We start from the raw sequence: 12,958 nt of genomic DNA, 5'->3' as shown, positions 1-12,958 counted from the left end.
GCTACCAGCAAAAGACTGGCGGATGGGAGGAGGGAAGAAGCCAGGATTTATTGCCCTCTGAAGCTCAGCCAGGGGCTCCCTTCAGGTGGCCCCCTCTGTGGTTCTGGCTCCTGCAGGGTGACCCTAGCCTCTGGGCATCAGAACACCATTCACTTCCTTTATCTCTCCAGTCTTAGGGTGGTAGTGACTTCCGGCTGTTGCTAATCTTTGGATTGCCTCATCATCCCCCATTTGGTCATTCAATTCTTTCCCTGTATCAAATTTCCCTTGTCTGAAATACCTAGGGTAATTTCTGTTTTGCTGACTGGATGTTAACTGACATATACTCTACAGTCCACTCTCTACACAGTGGCTGAAGTGGATCACTCTAAAAACAAAGCAGATGGGGGCATGACCCAGCTCTCATACCTCCAAGAGCTTCCTGTCATCAGAATAGATCAGAATAGAATCTCGGCTCCTCTGTGATGGGAACCAGGCCCTTTTATCTGCCTTTTCTGCCCCTTTCTGAGCTCACCCTCCTCCTTGCCCACAGTATTTCTAGCCACAGCAGTTTGCTTGTGTTCCTTCCGCCCTTCAAGCCAGTTTCTTTGCATTTGCTGTTTCCATTGCAAGAACACCCTTGCTGCAGATCTGTCCATGGCTTGCTCCCTCACATGATTCAGGTCTCTGCTTGAGAGGGACCTTCAGCGACCATCCTTTTTTTTTTTTTTTTTGAGACGGAGTCTTGCTCTGTTGCCCAGGCTGGAGTGCAGTGGCGCATCTCAGCTCACTGCAAGCTCCATCTCCTGGGTTCACACCATTCTCCTGCCTCAGCCTCCCACGTAGCTGGGACTACAGGCGCCCACCACCACGCCCAGCTAATTTTTTTGTATTTTTTTAGTAGAGATGGGGTTTCACTGTGTTAGCCAGGATGGTCTCGATCTCCTGACCTCGTGATCTGCCCGCCTCAGCCTCCCAAAGTGCTGGGATAACAGGTGTGAGCCACTGCGCCCGGCCTCTTTTTTTTTTTTTTTTTTTTGAGATGGGTTCTCACTCTGTCACCCAGGCCGGAGTGCAGTGGCACGATCTCAGCTCACTGCAAGCTCCACCTCCCGGATTCATGCCATTATCCTGCCTCAGCGTCCCGGGTAATTGGGACTATGGGCACCCACCACCACACTTGGCTAATTTTTTGTTGTTGTTGTATTTTTAGTAGAGATAGGGTTTCACCGTGTTAGCCAGGATGGTCTCGATCTCCTGACCTCGTGATCTGCCTGCCTCGGCCTCCCAAAGTGCTGGGATTACAGGTGTGAGCCACTGCACCTGGCCTTTTTTTTTTTTTTTTTTTTTTTTTGAGATGGGTTCTCACTCTGTCACCCAGGCTGGAGTACAGTGGTATGATCTCAGCTCACTGCAAGCTCCACCTCCCGGGTTCACACCATTATCCTGCTTCAGTGTCCTGAGTAGTTGGGACTATGGGCACCCACCACCACACTTGGCTAATTTTTTTTTTTTTTTTTTTGTATTTTTAGTAGAGTCAGGGTTTCACCGTGTTAGCCAGGATGGTCTCGATCTCCTGACCTTGTGATCCGCCTGCCTCGGCCTCCCAAAGTGCTGGGATTACAGGCATGAGCCACCATGCCCAGCCTGTGACCATCTTTTCTAAAATTGTTCCACTTTCCCATCACTCAAATCCTTTTATCCTGCTTTATTTTTCTTCCCAGCACTTTCCCTACCTGCTATGGTATTTCATATTTATGCATACATTTGATTAGAGCCTGCTTTACTAAAATGTAAGCTCCATGAGAGCAGGGACCTCATCTGAGCCTCACTTCTGCCTGTGGCCCTAGCACCCCTCACAGACACAGGGTCAGCATCGCTGCAGATCTAGATGGTGAAGACAGCACATGGACCTCTTGGTTTAACTAATTTTGTGTTGGAATTCAAAGGGCTCCAGTGCAGTTCTCCATTATTCAGATGAGAAAAGTAGGGCCTGCCCAGAGAGTGGAGAAATGGGTCCCAGGTCACACAGCTGAGTTGGACCTGGAATCCAGGTCACTTGCTTCCTGGAGCTCTGTCCACACAGGTGTCCCTTCCTGTCCTTGAATACAACTTGAACTTGGGCATTTGCCTGTAGGAGGTGAAGCTGGATTTTTGAAGTTTTGGTCCTTACCCAGGTAGCTCTGTAGGCCTGGGGCAGCCCCTGCGTTACCAGGGCCTGGAGAGAGCTCAGTAGGGCCAAGTGGGAACAGCAAATGAGAAAAGTGGACTGGGGAAGGCGACAGGGAGGGGTGGGGACTATGGTGGGTTGCAGAGTTCATGCTCCCTTCAACATCATCAATATAAATAAAAAATTAAAACACTTTGTTAGCATGTGTATGTATGTGTGTGTATTGCAATATTTGCAAAAAACAAAACAAAGTTAAAAAAAAACACACACACAGGAAGGATATACCAGAAACTAATGAAACTGGCTCCCTTCAGCAGGTGAGTAGGAATGGAGTAAGGGGGATAGAAGGACTCTTCTGAGCACACCTTGCATAGAGTGGACCTTTTGGAACTATGTTAATGTTCCACATATTGAAAACAATAAAGTAACAAAGAAGAATGTAGACAGAAATGGCTGAGCCTACCTGTATTTCAAATGAATAACATAACTACATTGAAGAGAAAGAACCAATCCAAATAACAACTGAACCTGTATTCAAACTGTTACTTTGACCGTGGACCCTCAGTCCAAAGACAAAAAAAAAATACTGAGTAAGATCAGATACATCTTGAGCTCTATTTAGAACATTTGTTTTTTTACAGGGTATTGGCATGGCAATTCTGAAACTCCTTTTTGTGTAGGATTGAGCAAATAAGTAGATACATTGATGTTGATGGAAACCCAGGTTCTTACTGTTTGAGAATCAAGGAAATAGGGAATTGGGGAAGAATGGAAGAACTCTGTGGTGTTTGACTGGAACTGCAGAAATAGATATAGAGAGATGTGTTTGTTATTTATTCACACATACATATTCCCTCTCCCCTTTCTTTTTTTCCTTTTTTATTTTTATTTTTTATTTATTTTTTTTTTGAGACGGAGTCTCGCTCTGCCACCGGGGCTGGAGTGCAGTGGCCGGATCTCAGCTCACTGCAAGCTCCGCCTCCCGGGTTTACGCCATTCTCCTGCCTCAGCCTCCTGAGTAGCTGGGACTACAGGCGCCCGCCACCTCGCCCGGGTAGTTTTTTTTTGTATTTTTTAGTAGAGACGGGGTTTCACTGTGTTAGCCAGGATGGTCTCAATCTCCTGACCTTGTGATCCGCCTGTCTCGGCCTCCCAAAGTGCTGGGATTACAGGCTTGAGCCACCGCGCCCGGCCTCTTTTTTTATTTTTTAAGAGACAGGGTCTCAGTCTGTCATCCAGGCTGGAATGTAGTGTTGCAATCATAACTCACTGCAGCCTTGAACTCTTGGGCTCAAGAGATCCTCCCACTTTGGCCTCCCAAAGTGCTGGGATTACAGGTGAGAGCCCCTGCGCCCAGCCACATATACACATTCCTTAGCTCTCTTTGCTGAAAGGACTTAAAAGCAATGACACCTCAGTACCAAGGAGCACATCTATTGCCCAGATCTTGGATTCTAAACATTTCCTGCTCCAGGAAACCAGGGCTCCTTGGAGAAATGGTTGATTCCAGGTTTGTACGAGATGAACCTGGAACATCTTGTGATGCCAGAGAGAAAGGATGTGCTCAAAAAATGATTGGGACACAGAAGGGACCTTGTGCTGGCCAAATCTGGGACAATTTGAGGATCAAAATAACTAATGAATAGTAATGGATTATAACTCACTGAATAAAATCAAAATCCATGAGTCTACACTGATAATAAAGGCAGAAAGGATAATGTAAACTAATACATATAAAAGGAATGATGGAGTTAGATAACTACCATTTGCAATCATCTTAGCAAAAATTGATTCAGGTAGTTGATTTCAGTTATCAGCAATGTATATTAAAGCTAGCGGGTGAAAGGTGATGAGGAAAGGGACATTTACACCCAACAGTATTTCCCCACAGATTATTGAGTAATTACAAAAGGGAGAAATGGAAGCTTTACAGTGGAGAAACATAGTGGACATCACCTTAATGGATGATTAAAATTATTTAACATCACCAAGAATGAGCCATGCCCCTATAGATGGAATTCCCTAAGGGCTTATCATCTATGTCGCGTTCCTGCCCATGCAATACCTAAATCTAATCACGACAAAGCATTACGGAAACCTAAACTGAGAGACATTCTATAAAACAACTGGCCTGTATTCTTTGAGTGTCAAGAATGTCAAAGTTATAAAAGAAAAAAAAGGCCGGGCGCGGTGGCTCACGCCTGTAATACCAGCACTTTGGGAGGCCGAGGCGGGCGGATCACAAGGTCAGGAGATCGAGACCATGGTGAAACCCCATCTCTACTAAAAATAGAAAAAATTAGCCAGGCGCAGTGGCGGGCGCCTGTAGTCCCAGCTACTCGGGAGGCTGAGGCCGGAGAATGGCGTGAATCCAGGAGGCGGAGCTTGCAGTGAGCCGAGATTGCGCCACTGTACTCCAGCCTGGGCGACAGAGTGAGACTCCGTCTCAAAAAAAAAAAAAAAAAAAAGACTGAGGAGTGTTTTCAGATTAAAGGAGACTAAAGAGACACAACAACTAAATGCAATGTGCAACCCTAGCCTGGATGTTGGCCTGCTCCAGCAATGGCACCCCTTGTCTGTGGACAGGATGACCTGCCTGGTGATCACTGGCATTCCTGCCTGAACTGCCTCCTTTCATGATTGCAGAGCTGTGCCCCTCTCACATGTGCTCAACTTGTTTGTAACATTTAGATTAAGACACAAAGGAGGCTGCATGCAGTGGCTCACACCTGTAATCCCAGCACTTTGGGAGGCAGATGCAGGAGGATCACCTGAGCCCTGGAGTTTGAGACCAAACTGGGCAACATGGCAAAACTTGATCTCTACAAAAAACACAAAAATTAGCCAAGTGTGGTGTCATGTACTTGTAGTCCCAGCTACTCTGGAGGCTGAGGTGGGAGGATCACCTGAGCCTGAGGAGGCTGAGGCTGCAGTGAGCAGTGGTCGCACCACTGCACTCCAGCCTGGGTGACAGAGTAAGACCCAGGCTCAAAAAAAAAAAAAAAAAAAAAAAAAGACACAAAGGGATGTTTGGTGCCAAGACATGAGGAATGCTTGAGTCACCTGGCAATGTCTGGGATAAAGGACAGAATCACCACGTGGGTCCCCAGATGACAAATAGTTCTGAGTTGACAGTGGGGGTCCCCCTTGAAGCCTCAATTGGAGGAAGCAGGTTGTTGCAGTTATGGACCAGGAGGGGCAAGGAGTATGTGCATGATCCACATCAACCGATGTGAGCACTTGCTCCCTGGAGTGTGGCTGGAGGCCCAAGCCCAGCACAGTTGTGGCACAGATAGGCAGAGGTTGGGGCAAGAGAATACCATGTTTAGTAAAGCTGCTTGCGTATGCCTGCAGTTTAGCCTACGTTGGTGACCACATGGCTCCGACATGCAGTCCAGGCCAGGATGGACGGCCTGGGTGGATGTGGGATCCAAGCCACTCTCAGCTGTGCCCCTTGGGGAGGCTGCTGCATCTGTGTCCCTGTAATACGCCCCTACCACACCCATCACTTCAGGAGGCAAGACTCTGGGGCCACAGCCACATCAAGGCTAACAGGGATTGGAGGGAAGGGATTGACGTCTGGGACACAGGGGAGCCTGGTAAGAAGGGGTGATATGGATCCAGAAACCCCACTACTGGGTATACAACAAAGGGAGATGAAATCAGAATGTTCAAGAGATGTCTGCTTTCCCAGTTCACTGCAGCACTATTCACAATAGCCAAGATATGGAAGCACCCTGGTGTCTACTGATAGATGAACGGATAGAGGTAATGTGGTGCATATACATAACAGAGTACCATTCAGCCTTAAAAAAGGAGGAAATCTTGTCATTTGTGAAAACATGGGTGAATATGGTACACATTATGCTAAGTGAAATAAGCCAGGCACAGAAAGACAAACACTGCATGATCTCACTTACACGTGGCACCTATAAAAGCTGCCCTTATACAAGTAAAGAGTCAAATGCTGGTTACCATGGGCTGGGAGGAGAGGGACTGGGCAGATGTGGGTCAAAGAACACAAAATTTCAGTTAGACAGGAGGCGTAAGTTCAGGGATCTTGTACAGCATGGTGACTATAGTTAACAACAACGTATTGTATTCTTGAAAAAAAGGAGTGATATAGGGGTACCAGAGATGTGCAGGACGATTGAAGATCACGGTCCAGCCTTGCAGGACCCCGGGGGACAGGGTGGGCACTCAGAGGCGGACCTCCAGCAGGTAGCGCAGGCGACACTGGCTCTCCTGGTAGATGAGGTACTCGCTCTGGGAGAATGTGGAGCTGCTGAACTCTGGGCAGGGCACAGGCTGGCCCTGGGGCACCACCACTCGCTGGCCATCCAGCTCCAGCTCTGTGTCCTGGGTCGGATCTGCAGGGCATAGCAAGGGCCAGGATGGCCCAGGGATCACTGGTCCCTGGCCTTATCAGTAAGTCCTGCCCCCTACGCTCTCCACATCTGTCACAGGGCACGCCTGCTCATTTCCACCTTGCCCACCTCCAAACCACTGCAGGGGCTGGGGCTTCTGCCTGTGGTGTCTGCCCCGACTTCTCTCTGGGAAACTCGTACTCATCCTTCAATGTTCAGTCAAGACTCCTCTCTTTGAAGCCCTCCGGGATGCCCAGGAATTATTTGTTGAACCAGTGGATATTTGTCAAATGACAAACTGAGTGACTGCAGGGAAGCTTCTTTTTGTCCCTCTTCCCAGCCCCCTCCCTGAAAATGTCCCAGCCCCTAGCTCGGCCCCACCTCTCTCCTTGGGCTGTCCAGCTTCTGAGGACTCACCAGGCTCGGTGTGGCCTCGGGCAATGACACTGTCAAAGCCGGGAGGTGGGCTCTTCAAGCTGGGTTTGTCCGTGGTGATATGGTGCTCTCTGCCCAGGGCCACCTCACCCAGGAACATGTAGCCAATATGGTGGGCCCCACAGTTCATGCCAGTAACTGGAGGACACAGGGAGGCACCAGTGGGCAGCTCGGCCTTCCTCCTGCTGACCCACGGGGCTGCTCTCTGCTGCGATGTTATCCCTTCTGGCTTTGCTGCTCCAGCAAGAAAAGGCTCACTCTCCTCCAGCCGTCACTTCCTCCTTGTCCTGGCCCACTCCCTCCCACCTTACTGTGCTCCCTATGGCCAGGCCTCTGCACCCTCTGCTGTCCTCACCAAGGTCAGCAATGGCCTCCCAGTGACCAAACCCGGGGCAAGGGCTTTTCTCCCTGGCCTGCTCTGCTGACTTTGCTCCTGACCTCATCAGTCCCTACCTGGGACTTCCTCGCCCTGGCTCTCCTGAGCCCTCCACCCCGCCACTCTTTCCTAAGCTCCTCTGCCCTCCTGGTGGACCCCTTGCTCTTGGTGACCTCAGGCATCCTAGAACTTCAGCCCCATCTGTTCTGGGATAAATCCCTTGTCCTTGCTCTCTTGGCCAGCTGGCCTCCAATGATGAGGTCAACCTGGGCTGAGGAGCTGGTCTGGGGAGGTCATTTTGGTGAGGACACTCCTGGCCGGAAACTCAGAAGTCACTGGAGACAGCATTGACCCTTTCCCACACGCTCCCCGTCCCACCTCCTACATGTACCTCTCACGGGCCCCCTCCCCTGCACCTCCCAGCCCTTGGGCCAGGCACACATCACATCCAGCCTGGGTGAGAGCATGGCCTCCCTTCAGCCTCTGGCTGCTGCCCCTGTCTCCACAGCTGTAGCCACTGGGATCCTGCTACAGACAAGTCCAGCTGGGCTCACCATCACTCTCTGGATAAAGCCTCATCGATCGTTCTGTGCCCCTAACCCACCCTGCCCCCACTAGGCATTGCTCTGAGCTCCAGTATCAGGAAGTGTTTGGAAGCCCCGACCTGCCACATCCTCATATCCTCCCAGCCTCTCTGCCCATCCCCTTGCCTTGACATCTCTTTTTTATGTTTATTTTTTTCAGATGGAGTCTGGTTCTGTCACACAGGCTAGAATGTGATCATAGCTCATGGCAGCCTTAACCTCGTGGACTCAAGCGCTCCTCCTGCCTCAGCCTCCTGAGTAGATGGAACTACAGGTGTGTGCCACCACACCTGGCTCAAAGGCTCCCCCTTTACCCCCTCCCAGGTCTGGTTGGTACACCCATCCTATCTGTATCACCTCCCCCAGGAAGCCATCCCTGACCATCAGACACTTCCTCTAAGAACCCCGCCGCCAAAGCCCAGGACAATCCACTGAGCACTGTAGTCATTAACCATTAAAGGATTCCTCTCTTGGATTCACCATGAGCTTCCAGTGGGCAAGGACTGGGTCCAATCCACCTTAGTGCCAGCCCTCCCAGGGCTTGGCCCAGAGGGGCACCTCACCATAGCCAGCTGACTTGCTGTTCTCTGAGGCAAAGTAGATTCCCTTGCCAACACGCCCACCAGAATGTGGCATGATGCGGAGCCCACTAGTGAGGATGGCGGCCACCACGGCCGTGTTGGTGCCATGCCACAGCAGCTTCCGATTACCCAGTTTGGAGTGGGCCTGGAATCTGTCTTCCTGAGTGGAGAGGAAGTGAGAAATGGGAGTTCTGCCACCCAAGCACTCAGGCGCCTTGCCCTGCTGCTCAGAGGTGTGACCAAGGCCTAGCGCCCCTCTGCTTACTCACATGCACTCATGGCCGGCAAAAACTGACCAGAGTTGCTAAACGATTTGCTAAGGGGCAGATAAGCCAAGGACATCTTCCTAAGGCACAGTGATGATGGGGGAGGGGGTGGAGGAACCTCCCTCACCTCCCCATCTCGGTTTACTTTCCAGACATGTTGAAGAGTAGGGCACCTGTAGTTGCTGCCAGTCTGATCTAGGTAGGTCTGTATCACCTGTGGGGAGAGCAGAAGCTGGTTGCCAGGGTGGGAGGCTCAGGAGCTAATCCCCCTCTTTTCTTTCCCCAGTCCCAAGCCCTCCTCAGGCCCTGGAGACACAAGAAGAGAAGGCTGAGGGTGAGTATTCCTCTGGGCACTTCGAGGGCAGGTGGGCAGAGGGACGGTGCCCACTGATAGCCTGGCCCCTCTATGGGGCCTAACTCACCTTGTACTCAGGTGCTCCAGAGTCTAGCAGCTGCAGCTGGCACTTGAGAAGTTGGTAGTCTCGGTCCAGGGGGTGTGGCACCTCCTCCACCATCTTCTCCTGCTCAGGGGCTGCCTGCAGGGCCTGGGCCAGCTCGATGTCTGCCAGCACCTAGGATGATGGGCCCTGGCAGCTTGTCTTCCCACTTGACCTCTGGACTGCCCTATTCTCTCTCACACAACTGGTACTGCAGCCACCCAAACTGTGTATCCACCTCTCCCTTCCCACCCTATCTGTCTGCCTGGCCTTCCCCACCCGTCTGTCAGCCTGCCCAGGCAACCCATCCCTGTGGGCCTTCTCGGCTACCTGTACCTCATCTCGCTCGCCTAGGCTGTCTGTTCACTGCCCCACTGCCTGCCCGCACCCCTGCCAGCCCTCACCAGCAGCATGTCCTTCTTGGCCTGCAGAAGCTCAGGGGAGTTGATGGGCGGGGGCCGGCTGCGGCCGAAGTTGTGCGGGATGACAGTGTAAAAGTGGGAGGACAGCTCCTCCAGGCTTTGGCCACCATCCGTGGGGCCTTTCAGGGCCTCCTCCAGAGCCTCCAAGGCCTCGAAGCCCCGTGCAATCTGTTGCTTGCTCAGCTTTCCCAGGGGCATCTTCTTCACATCTGGAGGGACAGGGGAGTGGGGAGACTCAGCCCCACAGCCCTGCCACCCTGAAGCCCCTGCCACTCTGCCTGCCTCTCACCCCTCACCCAGGTCCATGAGGGCCATGGTGTTCTTGAACATCTCCTTGCTGAAGATGTTAGTGACGAGCTTCTGCGTGGCTGGGTCCAGGGAGCAGGGCTGCACCCGCTTAGCCACAGTCCTCACTGGGCCTCCATCCACCTGAAGATAGAGGGCACATGTGGGCAGGAGCAGCTGGGCAGGGCGTGACACCAGACAGAGACCGGCCAGCCTGAGGCCAGAGAGGAGTTCTGTGGCTGAGGCTGCGCAGCTGGACAGTGGCAGAGCCCAACGAACAGGGACTCTCCAACCAGTCCCCTCCCTCAGCCCAGGGCCCGCCCACCTTCCCTGGCCATCTCACCTTCACCACAGCTTCCTGGGCCTCATCCTCTCCCTGTACTTCGATAAGTGTGTACTTGCCCGGATGAGCCACAAAGCGGTCCCGCTCCGCCCACTTGTTCTTGGTCTTTTCCCGAAATTTCTTCTCAAAGTCCTTCTTTGCATCTTCTAGCCTTGTGAAGTGGTTGATCTTCGACTGGCCTACCTCTCCCTGAAACCGACAGCCTTCAGGGGTATGTCCACCATCAACATTTGCTGGCCTGTGTGTTGGGCCAGGCCCTGTGCTGAGTGCCCCGGGACAGCTGGGGGTGTCCCCCCACTCAGTAGCTGTGGCCTTTTGGGGACCCTGGGGAGTATGTGCAGAGCAGGCGGGGCACTCACCACACGGCCCCAGCGGTTCCAGCAGGTGAAATGCTGGCCATCTTGGAGCAGCTGCATGATGTAGAACTTGTTGTTGTTGTTCCCGATGTTGGTCTGGTTCAGGGTGCAGTCGTAGTCCTCATGCACCTGGGCCAGAGGGGAGGTGGGGGGCAGGCTGGCTGGGGTCAGATGGGGTGCCTGGCTGCACACCGAGAGGGCTCTGATGGGGACAGGAGTCCAACAGCAGTGGGAGTCAGAGGGACCCTGTCTTGGAAGCTTGAGCGGTCACTGCTCTTCCGTAGGGGATGCGGTGTGAGAGGACATGGCTAAACCCTGACATGGGGGTGTGGGGAGTTCCGGGGGCACACAACTGGGCCCTGGATGGGGGAATCTGAGAGGGACATGGCTCTGCCCTGAGGGGACATGGGTGAGCACCCAGGAGAATGATGTAGTCAGAGCCTTTCCCTAAGTGTGGTTGGGGGAGGCCTGCATGGGGTCTGAAGGGCAGACGTGACCCGCCTGGACCCGATGGGACACAGCCCTGATGTCTGGGGTCAGGAGAACATGGCCTTGCTCTGGCGCTTACCTGGGGGCCTTGGGCTCCAAAACCAGAACTGAGCCCTGAGGGAGTGGCCTGGGTGTGTTTGTGCTTATCAGCGGGCAGGCTCTGGGCCTGACTGGGGACTGCAGCTCACCTGGGTCTCAGGGTTGCTGCTGAGTGGACATGTTGGATCCACACGGATTATGTGTTTCTCTGCAGGCATGGCCTTGAGGGCCTCAGCGGTGGAGCGGAAGGGGTCCTCCTCCCTTCCCCCCTGCCGGCCCTTCTTCTTCTCAGGGCCCTCAGTCTGTACCGAGCACTTTCGCTTTGGAGCCATGGCTGTCCTGGGGCACAGAGAGGCCCTTAGGCCTCCATGGTCTCCTCATCCCTAACCACCCACTCTCACTCCCCACCCCCGCCCTGGGCCAGCACAGCATCAACTTGCCCCACCCCAGGCTGGCCCTTCGGTGGCCTTCCACTGCGTCCTCTGTCCACCCTGACGGCATTCCCAGTCCCAGACCACACCCGGCTCTTTGTCACTCAGAAACGCCCCTTTCCCCAATCCCAAGTGCAAGATTAGGACCCTGTCCAATCTGCCCACTCGGGTCAACAGGGTCTGCCTGGCTCCCTACCCTCTCCAGCTCACCTGTGTGTCCCGAGGGGTAGGGAAAGTGAAAGGAGGATCTCTGTCTTCCACTTCAGGGCTCCTCCCACTGTGTCAGCTAGTTCAGCCCTGGCATGGTTGCCGGGCTGAGTCACTGAGCTATGGGGGAGGGTGGGCAGAGGCTCCTGGGGGCAGGATTCTTGGGGCCAGATTTATCCTCCGGAGCTTAGAATCCAGTGCTGGGAAGGCCAGGCTGGTCCTTCCCAATGGACTCAAGAGTTCTGAGGAGCCAGAACTCCAGATCAGTGGTCTTGAACTGCCAGAGGGCAAAGGCCACTCCCACCAGGCCTTGCCCTGCCCTGCCCTGCCCTGCCCTGCGGAGGGCTGTGGGCAGGACCGTAGGACACTCACCTAAGAAAAGCAGGGACATGGGAGAGGTCTTGGCTGCCACCTCACCTGGTTGTGTGCGCCTCCCTGGGCAGTCCCAGGTCTAGCAACTCTCCATGAGCCTTAGGAGTGAATTAGGGAGGGAATTCCCCAACAATCGCCAGAGGCCGGGGATGAGCTTGTGTGGGGAATTAGACATCGGCTATTTGGCCACCAGTGTGGTGAAGCAGAGGCTGGGGCAGGCCGAGTCAGGCGACCAGTCCCATGGACAGGTGGACACTCGATCTGGCATATCCAAGGCCAGGGCAGTCGCATCCGTAGCGCTGCTCCTGTGGCCGGGGCCTGCAGAGCACGCATCTGCCAGTCGCCCGGTGATCTTGGGCCCGGGTACGCAGCCTCCCTCTCCCCGGGGCTGCTTGGATCCCCGCTGGGTCTAGTGCCGTGCTGCCCAAGGAGAGGAGGAGTCACGCTCTAGAACGCGAAAGGACTCCGCGTCTCTGGCGCCCCCCAGCGGCCAAGGCGCGCAAACACAGAGAAGGCTCTTCCTCCGACTTCGAAGTCGGCCAGCAGCAGAGCGCAAGCGCCAGCTTCAGGCCGGAAGCGCCCGGGAGATACGGGCCTCCTACTCGAGCCTGGTGCGGGAGCCTAGGAACTTCAGGAGGCGGGGCCACAAGCGTGCATCCTATGGGTGCTTGGGGGCGAGGCAGAGCCTGCCTAAGGACCCAATGGAGCAGTAAGAGGCGGGGCCCGGCGGGCGGTGGAAGCCTATCAGGACGCGGGGTCTTGCCATGCGGCTGGGGAGCTGGGAGGGTGCAGCTGCCACGTGAGTTCCCCGGCGGCTGC

The 12,958-nt window shown here is 53.9% G+C and overlaps 1 protein-coding gene across 8 annotated transcripts; it reads right to left on the bottom strand.

The window, feature by feature from the left end:
* Nucleotides 1-5,956: 5,956 nt before the first annotated feature.
* Nucleotides 5,957-12,550, bottom strand: PARP3 (poly(ADP-ribose) polymerase family member 3). 8 transcript variants are annotated; one of them, XM_028844188.2, is made up of 11 exons: nucleotides 12,185-12,550; nucleotides 11,279-11,463; nucleotides 10,605-10,730; nucleotides 10,246-10,434; nucleotides 9,914-10,046; nucleotides 9,600-9,826; nucleotides 9,181-9,330; nucleotides 8,886-8,972; nucleotides 8,475-8,652; nucleotides 6,934-7,089; nucleotides 5,957-6,519 (listed from the first exon to the last, which is right to left on the bottom strand). In XM_028844188.2, exons 2-11 carry the CDS (start codon nucleotides 11,459-11,461, stop codon nucleotides 6,350-6,352), a joined length of 1,599 nt encoding a protein of 532 aa, XP_028700021.1. In that variant the 5' UTR covers nucleotides 11,462-11,463; nucleotides 12,185-12,550; the 3' UTR covers nucleotides 5,957-6,349. The 8 variants fall into 8 exon arrangements, with proteins under 8 accessions (XP_028700021.1, XP_077849100.1, XP_077849099.1 ...); XM_077992974.1 differs by having other exon boundaries at nucleotides 11,279-11,468; nucleotides 12,140-12,488; XM_077992973.1 differs by having other exon boundaries at nucleotides 12,140-12,488.
* Between the last annotated feature and the right edge of the window lie 408 nt (nucleotides 12,551-12,958).

This window comes from Macaca mulatta, chromosome 2 (assembly GCF_049350105.2).
Source record: "Macaca mulatta isolate MMU2019108-1 chromosome 2, T2T-MMU8v2.0, whole genome shotgun sequence".
NCBI classification, from domain to species: Eukaryota; Metazoa; Chordata; class Mammalia; order Primates; family Cercopithecidae; genus Macaca; species Macaca mulatta.
This window is presented reverse-complemented; position numbering and strand designations above follow the sequence as displayed.

Excerpts from the sequence above, each read along its gene's own strand:
- PARP3 (XM_077992971.1), bottom strand. The coding sequence starts at position 11,461 with ATGGCTCCAAAGCGAAAGTGCTCGGTACAGACTGAGGGCCCTGAGAAG. Across the intron at positions 9,331-9,599 it reads CCAAGAAGGACATGCTGCTG|GTGCTGGCAGACATCGAGCT; the intron begins GTGAGGGCTGGC and ends CCATCATCCTAG. Across the intron at positions 8,653-8,885 it reads AAGTAAACCGAGATGGGGAG|GAAGACAGATTCCAGGCCCA; the intron begins GTGAGGGAGGTT and ends CTCTCCACTCAG.